Source organism: Perognathus longimembris, chromosome 17 (assembly GCF_023159225.1).
Source record: "Perognathus longimembris pacificus isolate PPM17 chromosome 17, ASM2315922v1, whole genome shotgun sequence".
NCBI classification, from domain to species: domain Eukaryota; kingdom Metazoa; phylum Chordata; class Mammalia; order Rodentia; family Heteromyidae; genus Perognathus; species Perognathus longimembris.
In genome coordinates, this window is record NC_063177.1 from 36,092,118 (window position 1) to 36,105,209 (window position 13,092).

The following is a 13,092-nucleotide window of genomic DNA, read 5'->3' on the forward strand; positions in this document are numbered from 1 at the left end:
GTTTTGCCAGTCCTGGGTCTTGAACTGAGGGCCTGAGCACTGTCCCTGGCTTCATTTTGCTCAAGGCGAACACTCTACCATGTGAGCCACAGCATCACTTCTGGCCTTTTCTATATATGTGGTGCTGAGGAATCAAACGCAGGGCTTCATGTACATGAGGCAAGCACTCTTGCCAGTAGACTATACCCCAAGCCCACCCCCCAATGCTTTTAGAAGACCTAATTTTTAAATGTCTGTCAAAATAATAATTAAAGTGAAACACGAAAAAGTTATACTTTCTTCACCAAATCCCAGTAGAACTAGATGATTTGAGGTAGTTATGATGGTTACATGCCTTGGCTCCAATCCTATTTATGCCTCTGATGTAGATTGGATACAAGAGGCATGCCATCAGGCCCAGCTTACTAGTTGAGACTGGATATTAATAATGTTCTTTGCCCAGGCTAGCCTTGAACTGTGTGACTATATTAATCGCTGCCTACTAGGAACAAGCTACTGTGGTGTGAGACCATAGCTAGGATAGAGGTATGGCTCAAGTTGTAGAATATAAATTTTAAGCACCAGGCAGATGGGTTGAGTATATATACATACATACACACACATTTGGCCAGTCCTGGGCCTTGGACTCAGGGCCTGAGCACTATCCCTGGCTCTTTTCCCCTCAAGGCTAGCACTCTGCCACTTGAGCCACAGCGCCACTTTGGTCGTTTTCTGTATATGTGGTGCTGGGGAATTGAACCCAGGGCTTCATGTATACAAGGCAAGCATTGTTGCCACTAGGCCACATCCCTAGCCCCCCACCATCTGTTTTTACCAGCAGAATAAACACACCATTCCTATGAGGGGTTACTTTACATAAATGTCAATTTTTTCCAGATGATAGAATAGTATCATTATTAAAAATTATTAGGTAATTTAGGCACTGGTGGCACATGCCTGTAATGCTAATAGCATTAGCTATTAGCTATCTATGAAACTATCTATGAAATCTATGAAACTCATCTCCAACAACGTAGAAGTAGAGAGGTACCTCAACTGGCAGAGTGAAAAAGTCAAGAAAACCCAAGGCCATGAATTCAAGCCCCAACATTGACATAAAAACACACAAAATAAAAATAACAAATCTGGGGCTGGGGATATAGCCTAGTGGCAAGAGTGCTTGCCTCGTATACATGAGGCTCTGGGTTCAGTTCCCCAGCACCACATATACAGAAAATGGCCAGAAGTGGCGCTGTGGCTCAAATGGCAGAGTGCTAGCCTTGAGCAAAAAGAAGCCAGGGACAGTGGTCAGGCCCTGAGGCCAAGCCCCAGGACTGGCCAAAAAAAAAAAAAAAAAAACCCCACAAATCTATGGCATAGTTGGGTATGGTGGTATATGCCTATGGACTCAGCTGCTAGGGTAAAACCAAGACCCAAGACTGACCAAGCTCAGGAACTTGCAATCAGCCTGGGCAACACAGCAAACCCCATGTCTTTAAAAAACAAAAGAATAGGGGCTGGGAGTATGGCCTAGTGGCAAGAGTGCTTGCCTCGTATACATGAGGCTCTGGGTTCAGTTCCCCAGCACCACATATACAGAAAATGGCCAGAAGTGGCGCTGTGGCTCAAGTGGCAGAGTGCTAGCCTTGAGCAAAAAAGAAGCCAGGGACAGTGCTCAGGCCCTGAGTTCACGGCCTAGGACTGTCCAAAAAAACCAAACAAACAAACAAAAAAAAACCCCAAAAAACAAAACAAAAGAATAATGTTTATGACATAACACTGAAAAAAACTTTCATAGGAATAACTCCATCCTGTTGTGTACATAAGCTACAAGGGCTGCACACTGGTGGCTCATGCCTCTAATTCTAGCTAGACAGGAGGCTGAGATCTGAGGATCGTGGTTCAAAGCCAGACTGGGCAGGAGTCCATGATACTCTTTTAATTGCCCACCAGAAAACCAGAAGTGGCACCGTGGGTCAAAGTGGTAGAATGCTAGCCTTGAGCTAAAGAACTCAGGGATGGTGCCTAGGCCGTGAATTCAAGTCCCACGAATGACCACCCCTCCCCGCTCCCCAAAAAACCTACAAGAATAAATACTGAATCATGTTATCATCAGCTGACATTGGAGGATGATGGGTTGAAGTCAGGCAGGGCAGGAAAGTCAGGGAAACTCTTATCTCTAATCAACCACCCAAAAGCTGGAAGTGGAACTGTGCTCAAATAGTAGAACACCAGCCCTGAGCAAAAAAGCTAAGGACTAGAGCCTAGGCCCTGAGTTCAAGCACAGGACTGGCATAAGCAAATAGGTAAATGTTACTATTATGGGTAAGAGTTTTAAAATTAACTTTGTTATCAATATTTTTCAAAACAATGACTAGTCCACTCTTTCCTCCCTCATGGCTCACCTGTATAACCAGTGGTTTGAGCTGATTAGGCTCTGGTCCTTCCAAGATACAGCCAAAAGCCATCACTGCTGCATCCCGGTATCGCCAATCTGGGTTCTTGATGTGTTCTTTAATGAAGGGGAGGACATGTGGCACAATGTCATCTTCACAGCAGGTGGACAGAAGCATGAGGCATACCCCTGCAGCTTTGCAGGGGTTCCAGTCATCATCATCATCATTTTCATCCTGGTGAAAGAATGTGGCTCTAAGTAAGCTTCCGTTTAAGCAACTTTCAAAAAGGCCTTTGAGGGCCTGGGAGTGTGGCTTAGCGATTAGAGTGCTTGCCTAGCATCCACGAAGCCCTGGGTCCCATTCCTCAGCACCACATAATCAGAGAAGGCTGGAAGTGGCATTGTGGCTCAAGTGGTAGAATGCTAGCTTTGAGCAAAAAGAATCCAGGGACAGTGCTCAGGCCCTGAGTTCAAGGCCCAGGACTGGCAAAAAAAAAAAAAAGCCTTTGAATATTCCAACATAACTGTAGAATTTAAGCCTCAGGGAAGCAAATATAAAATCCACAAGGTTTTTTTAATCATAGGTCTTTGTAAACCTAACATGCAGAGAGGAACAGTCTACTATCAAGACAGTGATTACATCCAACACAGTAGTATTATATCCAGAATACAGTGAGAACATGTAATGACAACACTGAAGGAATACCATGTATGGAAAGGCAGAACATTATATATGCACATATGTGTGTATATGTACATATACGGATATGTATGTAGGTACGTAAGGGAGTTAATGAGTAGGAAGAAGACAGGAAGGGTAAAGGGTGCCTCTGGGGTGTCCTAGTGATTGTTTCATTTTTACTAAATTTTCATGATCCTATTCAGATCTCTCCTTATATTAGAACTCATGGGACAGAGACATGGCTCAAGCAATGTACGGTACCTGCCAGCAAGCATGAAGCCCTGAATTCAAAACATGCTTTGCAGCCAGCCCAGGCAGATAATTCCCCATGAGACTCTCATCTCCAATTAACCACTCAAAAACTGCAAGTGGTGCTATGGCAAAAAGCTAGAGGGCTAGCCTTGAGCCAAAGAGCTCAGGGACAGTGCCCAGGCCAACAAAAAACAAGCAGTACTGTTTCTTCCCTACAAAAGGACACAAGTTTGTCTTCTGTGACCAATCATACATTAAATAGCAAAATTCAGGTTAAGTTGCCTACGTGGTTTTCAAAAAAATTATGCATACAATTTGTTACTTTACACAAGAAAAAGTCCCTGAGTCCCTGTGAAACTAAAGGATAAACCTGGTGCTGGTGGCTCATGTCTATAATCATAACTACGCAGGAGACTGAAATACTAATTCAATTCAGGTCATGTTCTTCTTTTTTTCTTTTAGTGCCAGTCCTGAGGTTTGAACTCATGGCTTGGGCACGTAAAGCCTAGAGTTCAAGCAGAATGGGGGGTGAGGGGGACTGGAAAATGGGTGATGGACAGGATTGGCCTAGGCTTTTCTCACAGCTGGAGCTCTACCTCTTGAAAAATTACCAATCTACCATTTTCATGGAAGTATTGCAGATATCTGAGTGGTCCATATATAGCCAGCACATTTCTCAAAGTAGTCTCTTTTTTTGAGCCGAGGACAGAACCTAACCAGGGCCTTGCATACTATCAGGTAGTACTCTATTACTGGAGAGAAGAACCTCATGGATCGTCATGCCCAGGTTGGCTGTGAACTCCAATTCTTAGATCTCAGCTTTCTGATAGCTAGGATTACAGGTGTAAGCAACTAATTGCCTGGCTCATTATTCTTTATTGCCATTTTATACATATTTCCTCTATATAGTAATACTAAGGAAATTAGGGCAGTGTCTATGGTCTCTTCTGTTGCCAACCAAGACATATGAGACATTCAGATCCAGTTTTTCTTCCAAGCCTAGGGGATCTTCAGACCCAGCACAGCCATTCCCGAATCATCTGGAACAGATCAAATAGTTGAGGGGATGCCAAGTTCCTCTATGGTAATTCTTGCACAGCAAACCAACACTGTAAAGAAGCTTTCACAGGTTATCTAGTAAGGTTTGGAAGAAGGCTCACCTGTTTAGTCAATGTCTGTGTGAGAATAGGAACTAGGTACTGTAGTGCTCCCTTGGCATAAAATTTGCTGGTGTGCTCAGGGGGCCGTCCTTGTTCTGCTGCCTGAAGAGAAACAAATTTTTAGACAAAAAACAACAGGCTATAATATTAAAGACATGTGAGAATTTCCCCAGTGTCTATACCAGATATGTGGGGCCAATAGCAATAGTCATTGTGATTTTTTGATCTACAGTTAGGGCCATGGTGCTGTCTCGGAGCTTTCTGGCTCAAGGCTACCACTCTAACCAACTTGAGCCATAGCATCAATTCCAGCTTTTCGGTGATTAATTGGAGGTAAGAATCTCTGGAATATCTCTTTTCCAGACTGGCCTCAAACCACAATCCTTAGATCTTCAGCCTGAGTAGCTAGAATTACAGGCATGAACCCCTAACATACAGGCACAAACTTCAAAAGTATACACACACACATCGCGAGATATACAAAATTTATATAATGCCAAAGACAAGGCTATATTTTAAAAGTACAAAGGTAGAAAGAAAATTTAAATTTTGTTTCTAAATTTTGTTTGTAAATGACTTCCATTTTTCCTCACATTTGACTATCCGTTATTAAACTGCCAATCCTACAGACTGCATTTCATAAAGACCTCCAAAATGAAATAATTCAGAGTCAGATGTCACCTCAGTAAGCTTACAACACATTGCCCCCTTCTGTTCATAGTGGTAATATCAGTATGTACAATAAATCATGCCTGAAATTGGCAAAAACATGAGCTCTCTCTCTAGGGACTTGTCTTCTTCATGAGGTGAGTTGGATACAAGAAAAATAAAACTTTCTACAAACTGAGGTATCTTCTAAGCCCAGTCAGAGTAAAGCTTTTTCTGAGGGAAAAACAAGATACTTTTCAAAGTCCAGGTGAAACAGCTTTCCCTATAGAAACATTGCCCCAGGCTCACCTCTGATGCCTCAATGGCCAAATCCATTTCTTCATCACAGACATTGGACCAGAATTCTATCCCTTGTAGGGCTACTTCATCAATGTCACTTTTCATTGCTTCAATTGTGATCTTCAGAGAAAAGAAAGAAAGACTTGACAACTAGACCTCAAGTAAGTACTTACTGACTTAAATTAGAGGCCCTCTCCACCTTAACAAGACATTCAAGCCTCAAAACTACAATTTATGAAAGCTAGATCTGAAATGGAAGGCAGAAGTAGGAACTTTTAACAGCAGAGATAGTTCTCGGCACATCCTTGGTGACTCTGAAACTCCCAGATTCAAGGAATCTTTTTTTAGTTCCTAATATTAAATTAAACAACAACACACAGAATTGCAAAAGTGCAACAAAGAATGATGAGCTGCCATTAGGTACAATCTCAAAATACTTACTGCAAAAAGAGCAGGACCCATATAGGTCTCCATGTACTGGTAATACAAAGACATTATCTTTACCAAATTCTGTAAAGCAGCCACTCGTACCTTTTAAAGAAAAGCAAATTCAACAATTTACAAAAGAAAGTATCTGTCTTTTAAAGGAAGTCTCCAAAGGGTAGCTATAGCAAAGGTTTTGGTCCCACCTCCCAAATCAATAGGTCTTTAACTTTCATTTTCTATGCAGTTTTTCATTCCATCTGTTCCTTTGCTAGTACCAGAGTTTAAACTACTTAATACTTGGCGGATGCTCTAGCACTTGAACTGAGACTCCAGCTGTTTGTTTCTTTCTTTTTTGGCAGTCCTGAGGTTTGGAACTTAAGGCCCGAGCACCATTCCTGTCTTCTTTTTGCTCAAGGCTAGCACTCTACCACCTGAGCCATAGCACCACTTCTGGCCTTTTTTATATATGTGGTGCTGAGGAATTGAACCCAGGGCTTCGTGCATGCTAGGCAAGCACTCTATCTACGGAAGCCACATTCCCAGCTCCTTGCTGGTTTTTCTGCACTGGCTCTGGAACTATCCTCTGGTTCTGTCTCCTGACCAGCAAGGATTACAGGCATGAACCATAGGCACAAGGCTCATTACTTTTTTGTGTGCCAGTACTAGGACTTGAACTCAGCACTTCAGGCTCATACTAGGCTTTTTCCACTCACAACTGGAGCTCTACCTCTTGATCCATGCTCCTAGTTCTGGCTTTTATTTGGTGAACTGGAGGTAAACATCTCAGATTTGTCTACATGCTGGCTTCAAACACTGATTATCAGTTCTTAAGCCTCCAGTACTCTGGGGTTTGAACTCGGGGGGGGGGGGGGGGGTGTCCCACAGTTGTTTGCTCAGCTGGCACACTCCCAACTTGAGCCATGCCTCTAGTTAATTACTTTTCTTCCTTGGTTCTGGTGAACTGATATAAGAGCTGAAACTCATTAATGATATGGAGGTTGAAAAACACTAATTTCATTAGTTTCAAGGGTTAATTTAGGATACAGCCAAGAGTATAGCTATTTCCATGAATAAACTATGGCATTAAAGTAGCAAATCTGTTTAAAACCCCCATTGTCTTAAATAATTTAAGAGAAAGGTGTTTCAGTTAGGTATATCATAGGATAATTTTCAGTATTGTCCCAATTTGTTTTTTAATACACTGGGTCCATGTATTTTGAACTATATGCAGGAGTTGGTATTTCCTAGCCAAGATATAAGATATAAACTCATACATACCCTTGTATCTGGACATTGTGTGGCTTCACAGACCACCTGCATAATAAAGTGCCTTTCAGACTGCAGAAGAGTAAAGAAAAAGAACATTAGGAAAGGATAAACAACACACATGAAGACTCTATATGGAAATCCTGTCATTGCCTGAGGTCCCCACATAACTCTGATACAATCTACCAGCTCAGCTCTTCCTTGAGGGAGTGGTGGCATTAAGAAAGCTATGATGAGTTTGTCTCCAGTGCCTGCTATATAACCTGTCCTCTACGAATGTCATTAATTGTTTAACTTATGAGATGAGTTTAAAACAAGATTTCAGGGAAACAGACAAGGAAACCAGGCAATAAAAATGTCAAGCTAAAAGAAAAACAAAATGTAGAAAAATCTGTCCCATTTTTTTAATTTTGAGAGAATTAAAAACTACTTTACTTGAGACACTAAATACATTTGGAAGAACAAAGTAGCCAACTTCCATTATTAACTTTGATAAATTTGTAATCTAAAAGGACAACCCTGTTTTCTAAATTACAAATGTAGTTTCTTGGATTCCTGGACCATTCTCTATGATCCTAAGATCAAGAAATGGCAAAAACGCTGAGCCAAGGAAGGTATAAACTAATCTAAACACAAAAATACGGGGCTGGCGATATGGCCTAGTGGCAAGATTGCTTGCCTCGTATACATGAGGCCCTGGGTTCAATTCCCCAGCAACACATATACAGAAAATGGCCAGAAGTGGTGCTGTGGCTCAAGTGGCAGAGTGCTAGCTTTGAGCAAGAAGAAGCCAGGGACAGTGCTCAGGCCCTGAGTCCAAGCCCCAGGATTGGCCAAATAAATAAATAAATAAATACTTTCAAGGGGCTAGGAATGTGGCCTAGTGGTGGAGTACTTGTTTAGCATACACGAAGCCCCTAGGTTTGATTCTTCAGTACCACATATAAAAAAACCTAGAGGTGGCACTGTGGCTCAAGTGGTAGAGTGCTATCCTTGAGCAAACAGAAGCCATGGACAGTGCTCAAGCCCAGGATTGGCAAAAAACAAAAACAAAACCCAACTTTCAAACCATATGATCTAATGTATCAGTTCCATTTCTGGGTATAGCGAAAAAGAATGTGTACACCCATATTCCTAAAAACATTAAACATAGTCTTCTACAAAACGGTGAAAGCTGGGCTGGGAATGTTGCTTAGAGGTAGCAAGCACAAAGCCCTGGGATCAATTCCTCAGCACCCATAAACAGAAAAAGCCGGAAGTGGTGCTGTGGCTCAAGAGGCAGAGTGCTAGCCCTAAGCAAAAAAAGAAGTTGGGACAGTACTCAGGCCCTGAGTTCAAGCCCTAGGGTTGGCAAAAAACAAAACAAAAACAAGCAAGCCAACAAACAAAAGTAAAAGTAAAGTTTGTTATGTCCATTTTACAACATGTAAAGAAAGACAAAGGGCTGTTTTTAACCGTTATGAGAAATGGCAGATACAGTAGCTACTTCATGGTTGTATCCCAAACAACACAAATCTCAACTAGTATGGAGGTGAATGCTTCTAAACAAGATGAAAATTTATAAATCATGGAAACAATACTTTCATTTATTTCTTTGATCCCCCATTCTCAAACTCATACCATTTGTCACAAAAACCTACCTCTTTGTCAAAATTTGCTTTGGTGAACTCTAGTGAGTTCAGGAGTGCATTAGTAGCAGCTAGCTTCACATTATTACTAGGCTCTTCTTTCCTCATTCCCTGGATTATGGCAGTCAGAATCTCATTGGATTTATCCTGTAGCTGCTCCGGATCCTAAAAAACAAGCAGAAGTACAATGAACATAATTGCACCACTAATCATTCCTTTTAATTTTAAAATCTATTCTCTATAATATAAGCACCGTGACTAATTTTTCCCCACATTTGGGGGTAGCATTGCAAAGCACTCGCAAAATATCCCACAGGAACAGCAGTTCAAAATGGATCTTAAGGCAAAAATCATCAACTTCATCTCCCATTTAGCATAATGGCTCTGGGCATGAGGTCGTACTGGTTTTCATAGTATTGTACAAATAGAGATGGCCATCTGGTCATCTTTTTTCAGGCTACTTGTGCCAATGAAGTACAACTTTGAAACAGTTAGGGGCAAGGGTTAGCATTAGTACTGTATCTAGGAAATGTTGAACTCTAGGTCAAATGCTTCTTTGCAACACATGAAGTCTACAGGAATCAAAGGTGGTAACCTCATCAGGAACACCAGTCCTAGAAGGGCTACATCCAAAGACTACTGTGACTCTAGTGGCCAAACCAACTACAGAAAAGAGTGGGTAAACTTTCTACCAAATAGTAAATGAAAAAACACCACAGAATTCACAGTATATTGAGAAAGGGGATCAGGTGAGGATGCTCCCAGGGAGAATATCTTCATTTTAAAAGCTTCTTCTCGGGGCTGGGAATATGGCCTAGTGACCAGAGTGCTTGCCTAGTATACATGAAAGCCCTGGGTTCGATTCCCCAGGACCACATACATTAAAAAACAAAACAAAACAAAACAAAAAAAACGGCCAGAAGTGGTGCTGTGGCTCAAGTGGCAGAGTGCCAAGTGGCCTTGAGCAAAAAGAAGTCAGGGACAGTGCTCAGGCCGTGAGTCCAAGGCCCAGGACTGGCAAAAATAAATAAATAAACAAGCAAGCAAATAAATAAATAAATAAATAAAAGCAAGCTTCTTCTCCCTGGAGATATGACTCAGTAGTCCAACTGTAGTATCCCAGTAGCAGTATTTTAAAAAGAGAAAAGGACTGGGAATGTGGCTTAGTGGTAGAGTGCCTTGCCTACCATGCATAAACCCCTGGGTTGATTTCTCAGCACCACATAAACAGAAAAAGGTGAAAGTTGCCCTGTAGCTCAAGTGGTAGAGTGCTAGCCTTGAGCACAAAGAAGCCAGTGACAATGCTCAGGCCGAGTTCAAGCCCCAGGACTGGCAAAAAAAAAAAAAAAAAAAAAAAAAAAAGAGGGGGAAGAGGAGAGAGAGAAGGAGGAAAGAAAGAAGGAAGAGGCTGAGATCTGAGGATTTGTTTCAAAGCCAATCAGGGCAGTAAAGTTCCTGAAACTCCCATCTCCAATTAACTGCCCCAAAGCTGGAAACAGAGCTGTGGCTCAAATGGTAAAGCACCAGTCTTTTTTTTTTTTTTTTAAATGTTGGTCCGAGGGCTTAAACTCAGAGCCTAGGAGCTGTCCCTGAGCTCTTTCAAGGTTAGCATACTACCGCTTGAGCCACAGCCCTACTTCCAGTCTTTTGGTGGTAATTGGAAACAAGTTTCAGACTTTCCTGCTCTCCTGGCTTTGAATCACAAACGTTAGATTTTAGCTTAAGTAGCTAGCATTATAGGTGTATTCCACTAGTGCCCAACCTAAAGTGCCAATCAGAAGGGAAAACCCAAGCCAGAGAGCAAAGCCTTGAGTTCACGGTCCATTTCTGGCATACAAATACACATGCATATTTATACATACATGCACACACAAAGCTTCTTAGGTGACAGTTCGCTCATGCCACAGTAATTCCAGCTACATAGAAAGCTGAGAACCTAAGGACAGAAGTTCAGTCTAGACAGAAAAGTCTTCAAAGACTCATCTCCAACTTAAAATGCTAGACTGGGAGTGTGGCTCAAGAAGCAGAACACCAGTCATAAAGCAAGAAAGCCAAGGGAGCATGAGACCACGAGTTTATACCCAAGTAGGGGAAGGGTGTGGAAGGAGAGAGAAAGGCTCTGTTGGAGGTGGATGTCATTAAGGGGAGAAAAGGTGAATGGAGAAAAGTGAATGAAGATGAATATGACCAAAGTATTTTAAGCTGGTGGTTCATGCCTGTAATCCTAGCTACTGAGGGTGATATCTGAAGATTGAGCTTCAAAGCCAGCCTGGGCAGGAAAGTCTATAAGATTCCTATCTCCAACTAACCACCAAAAAACAGAAAGAGGCACTGTGGCTCAAAGTGATAGAGCACTAGTTTTTTGAGTGAAAAAACTCAGGGACAGTGCCTAGGCCCTCAGTTTAAGCCCCACAACTGACAAAGGAAAAAAAAAAAGGTACTTTACATGCATATATGAAAATAAAGCATCAGTGGAAATCCCCCTTACATAATTAATGTTTGCTTTAAAAAGTTTCTACTCAGGTCAAGTAGACAACTTAGTGGTATAGCATTTACCTAGCAGGCACTAGCCCCTCAATTTGTTTCACAAAACAAAATCAAAGCCAGGCATTGGTGGTTCATGCTTATAATTCTAGCTACTCAGGAGGCTGACCTAAGGATCACAGTTCAAAGCTGGCCTGAGAGCAGAAAATCCAAGACACTTAATTACCAAAAAAAAGTAGGAAGTAGAGCTGTGGTTTAAGTGGTAGAGTGCCAGCCTTGAGCACAAAAGCTTAGGGACAGTGTCCAGACCCCCAAGCTCAAGCACCGGGACCAGCACAAAACATTAAGTTTCTCTAAGGACATGCTAATAAGCAGGCACAACCACTAAGCTTGGGTGTACCCAAGCCTTTTTATTTTTCTCCCCATCCTGGGGCTTGAATTCTGGGCCTGGGCACTGTCCCTGACCTTTTGTGCTCAAGGCTAGAGCTCTACCCTGTACCACTTGAGTCACAGCTCCACTTCCAGCTTTTTATGGTTAACTGGAGAAGTCTCACAGATTTTCCTGCCTGAGCTGGCTTTGAACTGCAATCCACAGATCTCAGCCACCTAAGTAGATTTAATTTTTCACTCTCAACTTTCTGTTCTTCACTGTATGATCAGTAATTTGATGACAGAGGTCTAAATTAACCAACAAGGGGCTGGGAATATGGCCTAGTGGCAAGAGTGCTTGCCTCCTGTACATGAAGCCCTGGGTTCAATTTCCCAGCACCACATACATAGAAAATGGCCAGAGGTGGCGCTGTGGCTCAAGTGGCAGAGAGCTAGCTTTGAGCAAAAAGAAGCCAGGGACAGTGCTCAGGCCGAGTCTAAGCCCCAGGACTGGCAAAAACAAAAACAAAAATCAACACATAAATCAACCAATAAAAAGTTGTATCTTTCAAAATACTGCGGCAGTCCATTTTTCATGTTTCTTCATGATTTGACAGAGAAATATATGGCATAATGAGGAGTAAGAAAGTATATAGATTAGAAACGTCAGGCAAGCACTTACTATATCTTGGCAGATGTAACCGATAGCTTCCAATGTTGACTCTTTCATGTGCTCTGTGCTATTGGGGTTTGTAACATTGGCCACTAGTTGAGGAATGAGTTCTGGCCACTGGTTTACCGGTATCTCTGCACAAGCAATACCAGCCACACATTGGGAGGCAGAGCTAGGACGATAAGTTTCTGTGCCCAAAGTTTGCAAAACCTGAGGGAAAAATGGGACAAAACATCAGATTATAACACTATGTGAATATTTTTTTTTTGCCCAATGTGTCATACACCAGTGTCTGTAATTTCTGTTCTCCCCATCCCTCAAAGCCAATACCAACCCCAGCAATAAGCATTCTCCATAACAGAGGCAAACAAACCAGCCATCCCCTACTGCCAAATAGAATTCTCTATAAACATCCTACTTAATCTTCCAGGCTCCTTTGTGGGTTGTTTTGTGGATACAAAGGCTGGGACTAGGGCACCCGAGTGGATCTGATGCACAGTAGGTCACTCTCTGCCCTGGCTCATAGTGACATGAGAAACAAACCTACTTTCTGGTCATAAACAATAACATGGAAAGGACTTAGTCAAGCAGCCATACTAAGTGCAATAATAGTTACTCATACTACAAAAAAACTAAGAACTACACTATTTAACTTCTAGTCTGAATAAACGCTATTTGTCTAGGAATCATAGAATTGGTCTCTAACATCACATGCTAACTGGAGATCCATTTGTCACACAAGCATTTATGTAAGGGGCAAAGGCACAAGTTCAGATAAAGGATGAAGCCACAATTGACTCAGGGTTAACCATTACCACGATCAGCTAAAT

The 13,092-nt window shown here is 42.0% G+C and overlaps 1 protein-coding gene across 1 annotated transcript in view; it reads right to left on the reverse strand.

Annotated features, from left to right (window-relative positions):
* Kpnb1 (karyopherin subunit beta 1) overlaps nucleotides 1-13,092 on the reverse strand; it is a 33,156-nt gene that overhangs the window by 13,372 nt on the left and 6,692 nt on the right. Inside the window, exons 4-10 of the mRNA XM_048367242.1 lie at nucleotides 12,272-12,472; nucleotides 8,749-8,901; nucleotides 7,121-7,180; nucleotides 5,858-5,947; nucleotides 5,426-5,536; nucleotides 4,469-4,570; nucleotides 2,385-2,609 (exon numbers count right to left, since the gene is read on the reverse strand). Coding sequence (XP_048223199.1) covers nucleotides 2,385-2,609; nucleotides 4,469-4,570; nucleotides 5,426-5,536; nucleotides 5,858-5,947; nucleotides 7,121-7,180; nucleotides 8,749-8,901; nucleotides 12,272-12,472 — 942 coding nt within the window. The remainder of the gene's footprint in view (nucleotides 1-2,384; nucleotides 2,610-4,468; nucleotides 4,571-5,425; nucleotides 5,537-5,857; nucleotides 5,948-7,120; nucleotides 7,181-8,748; nucleotides 8,902-12,271; nucleotides 12,473-13,092) is intronic.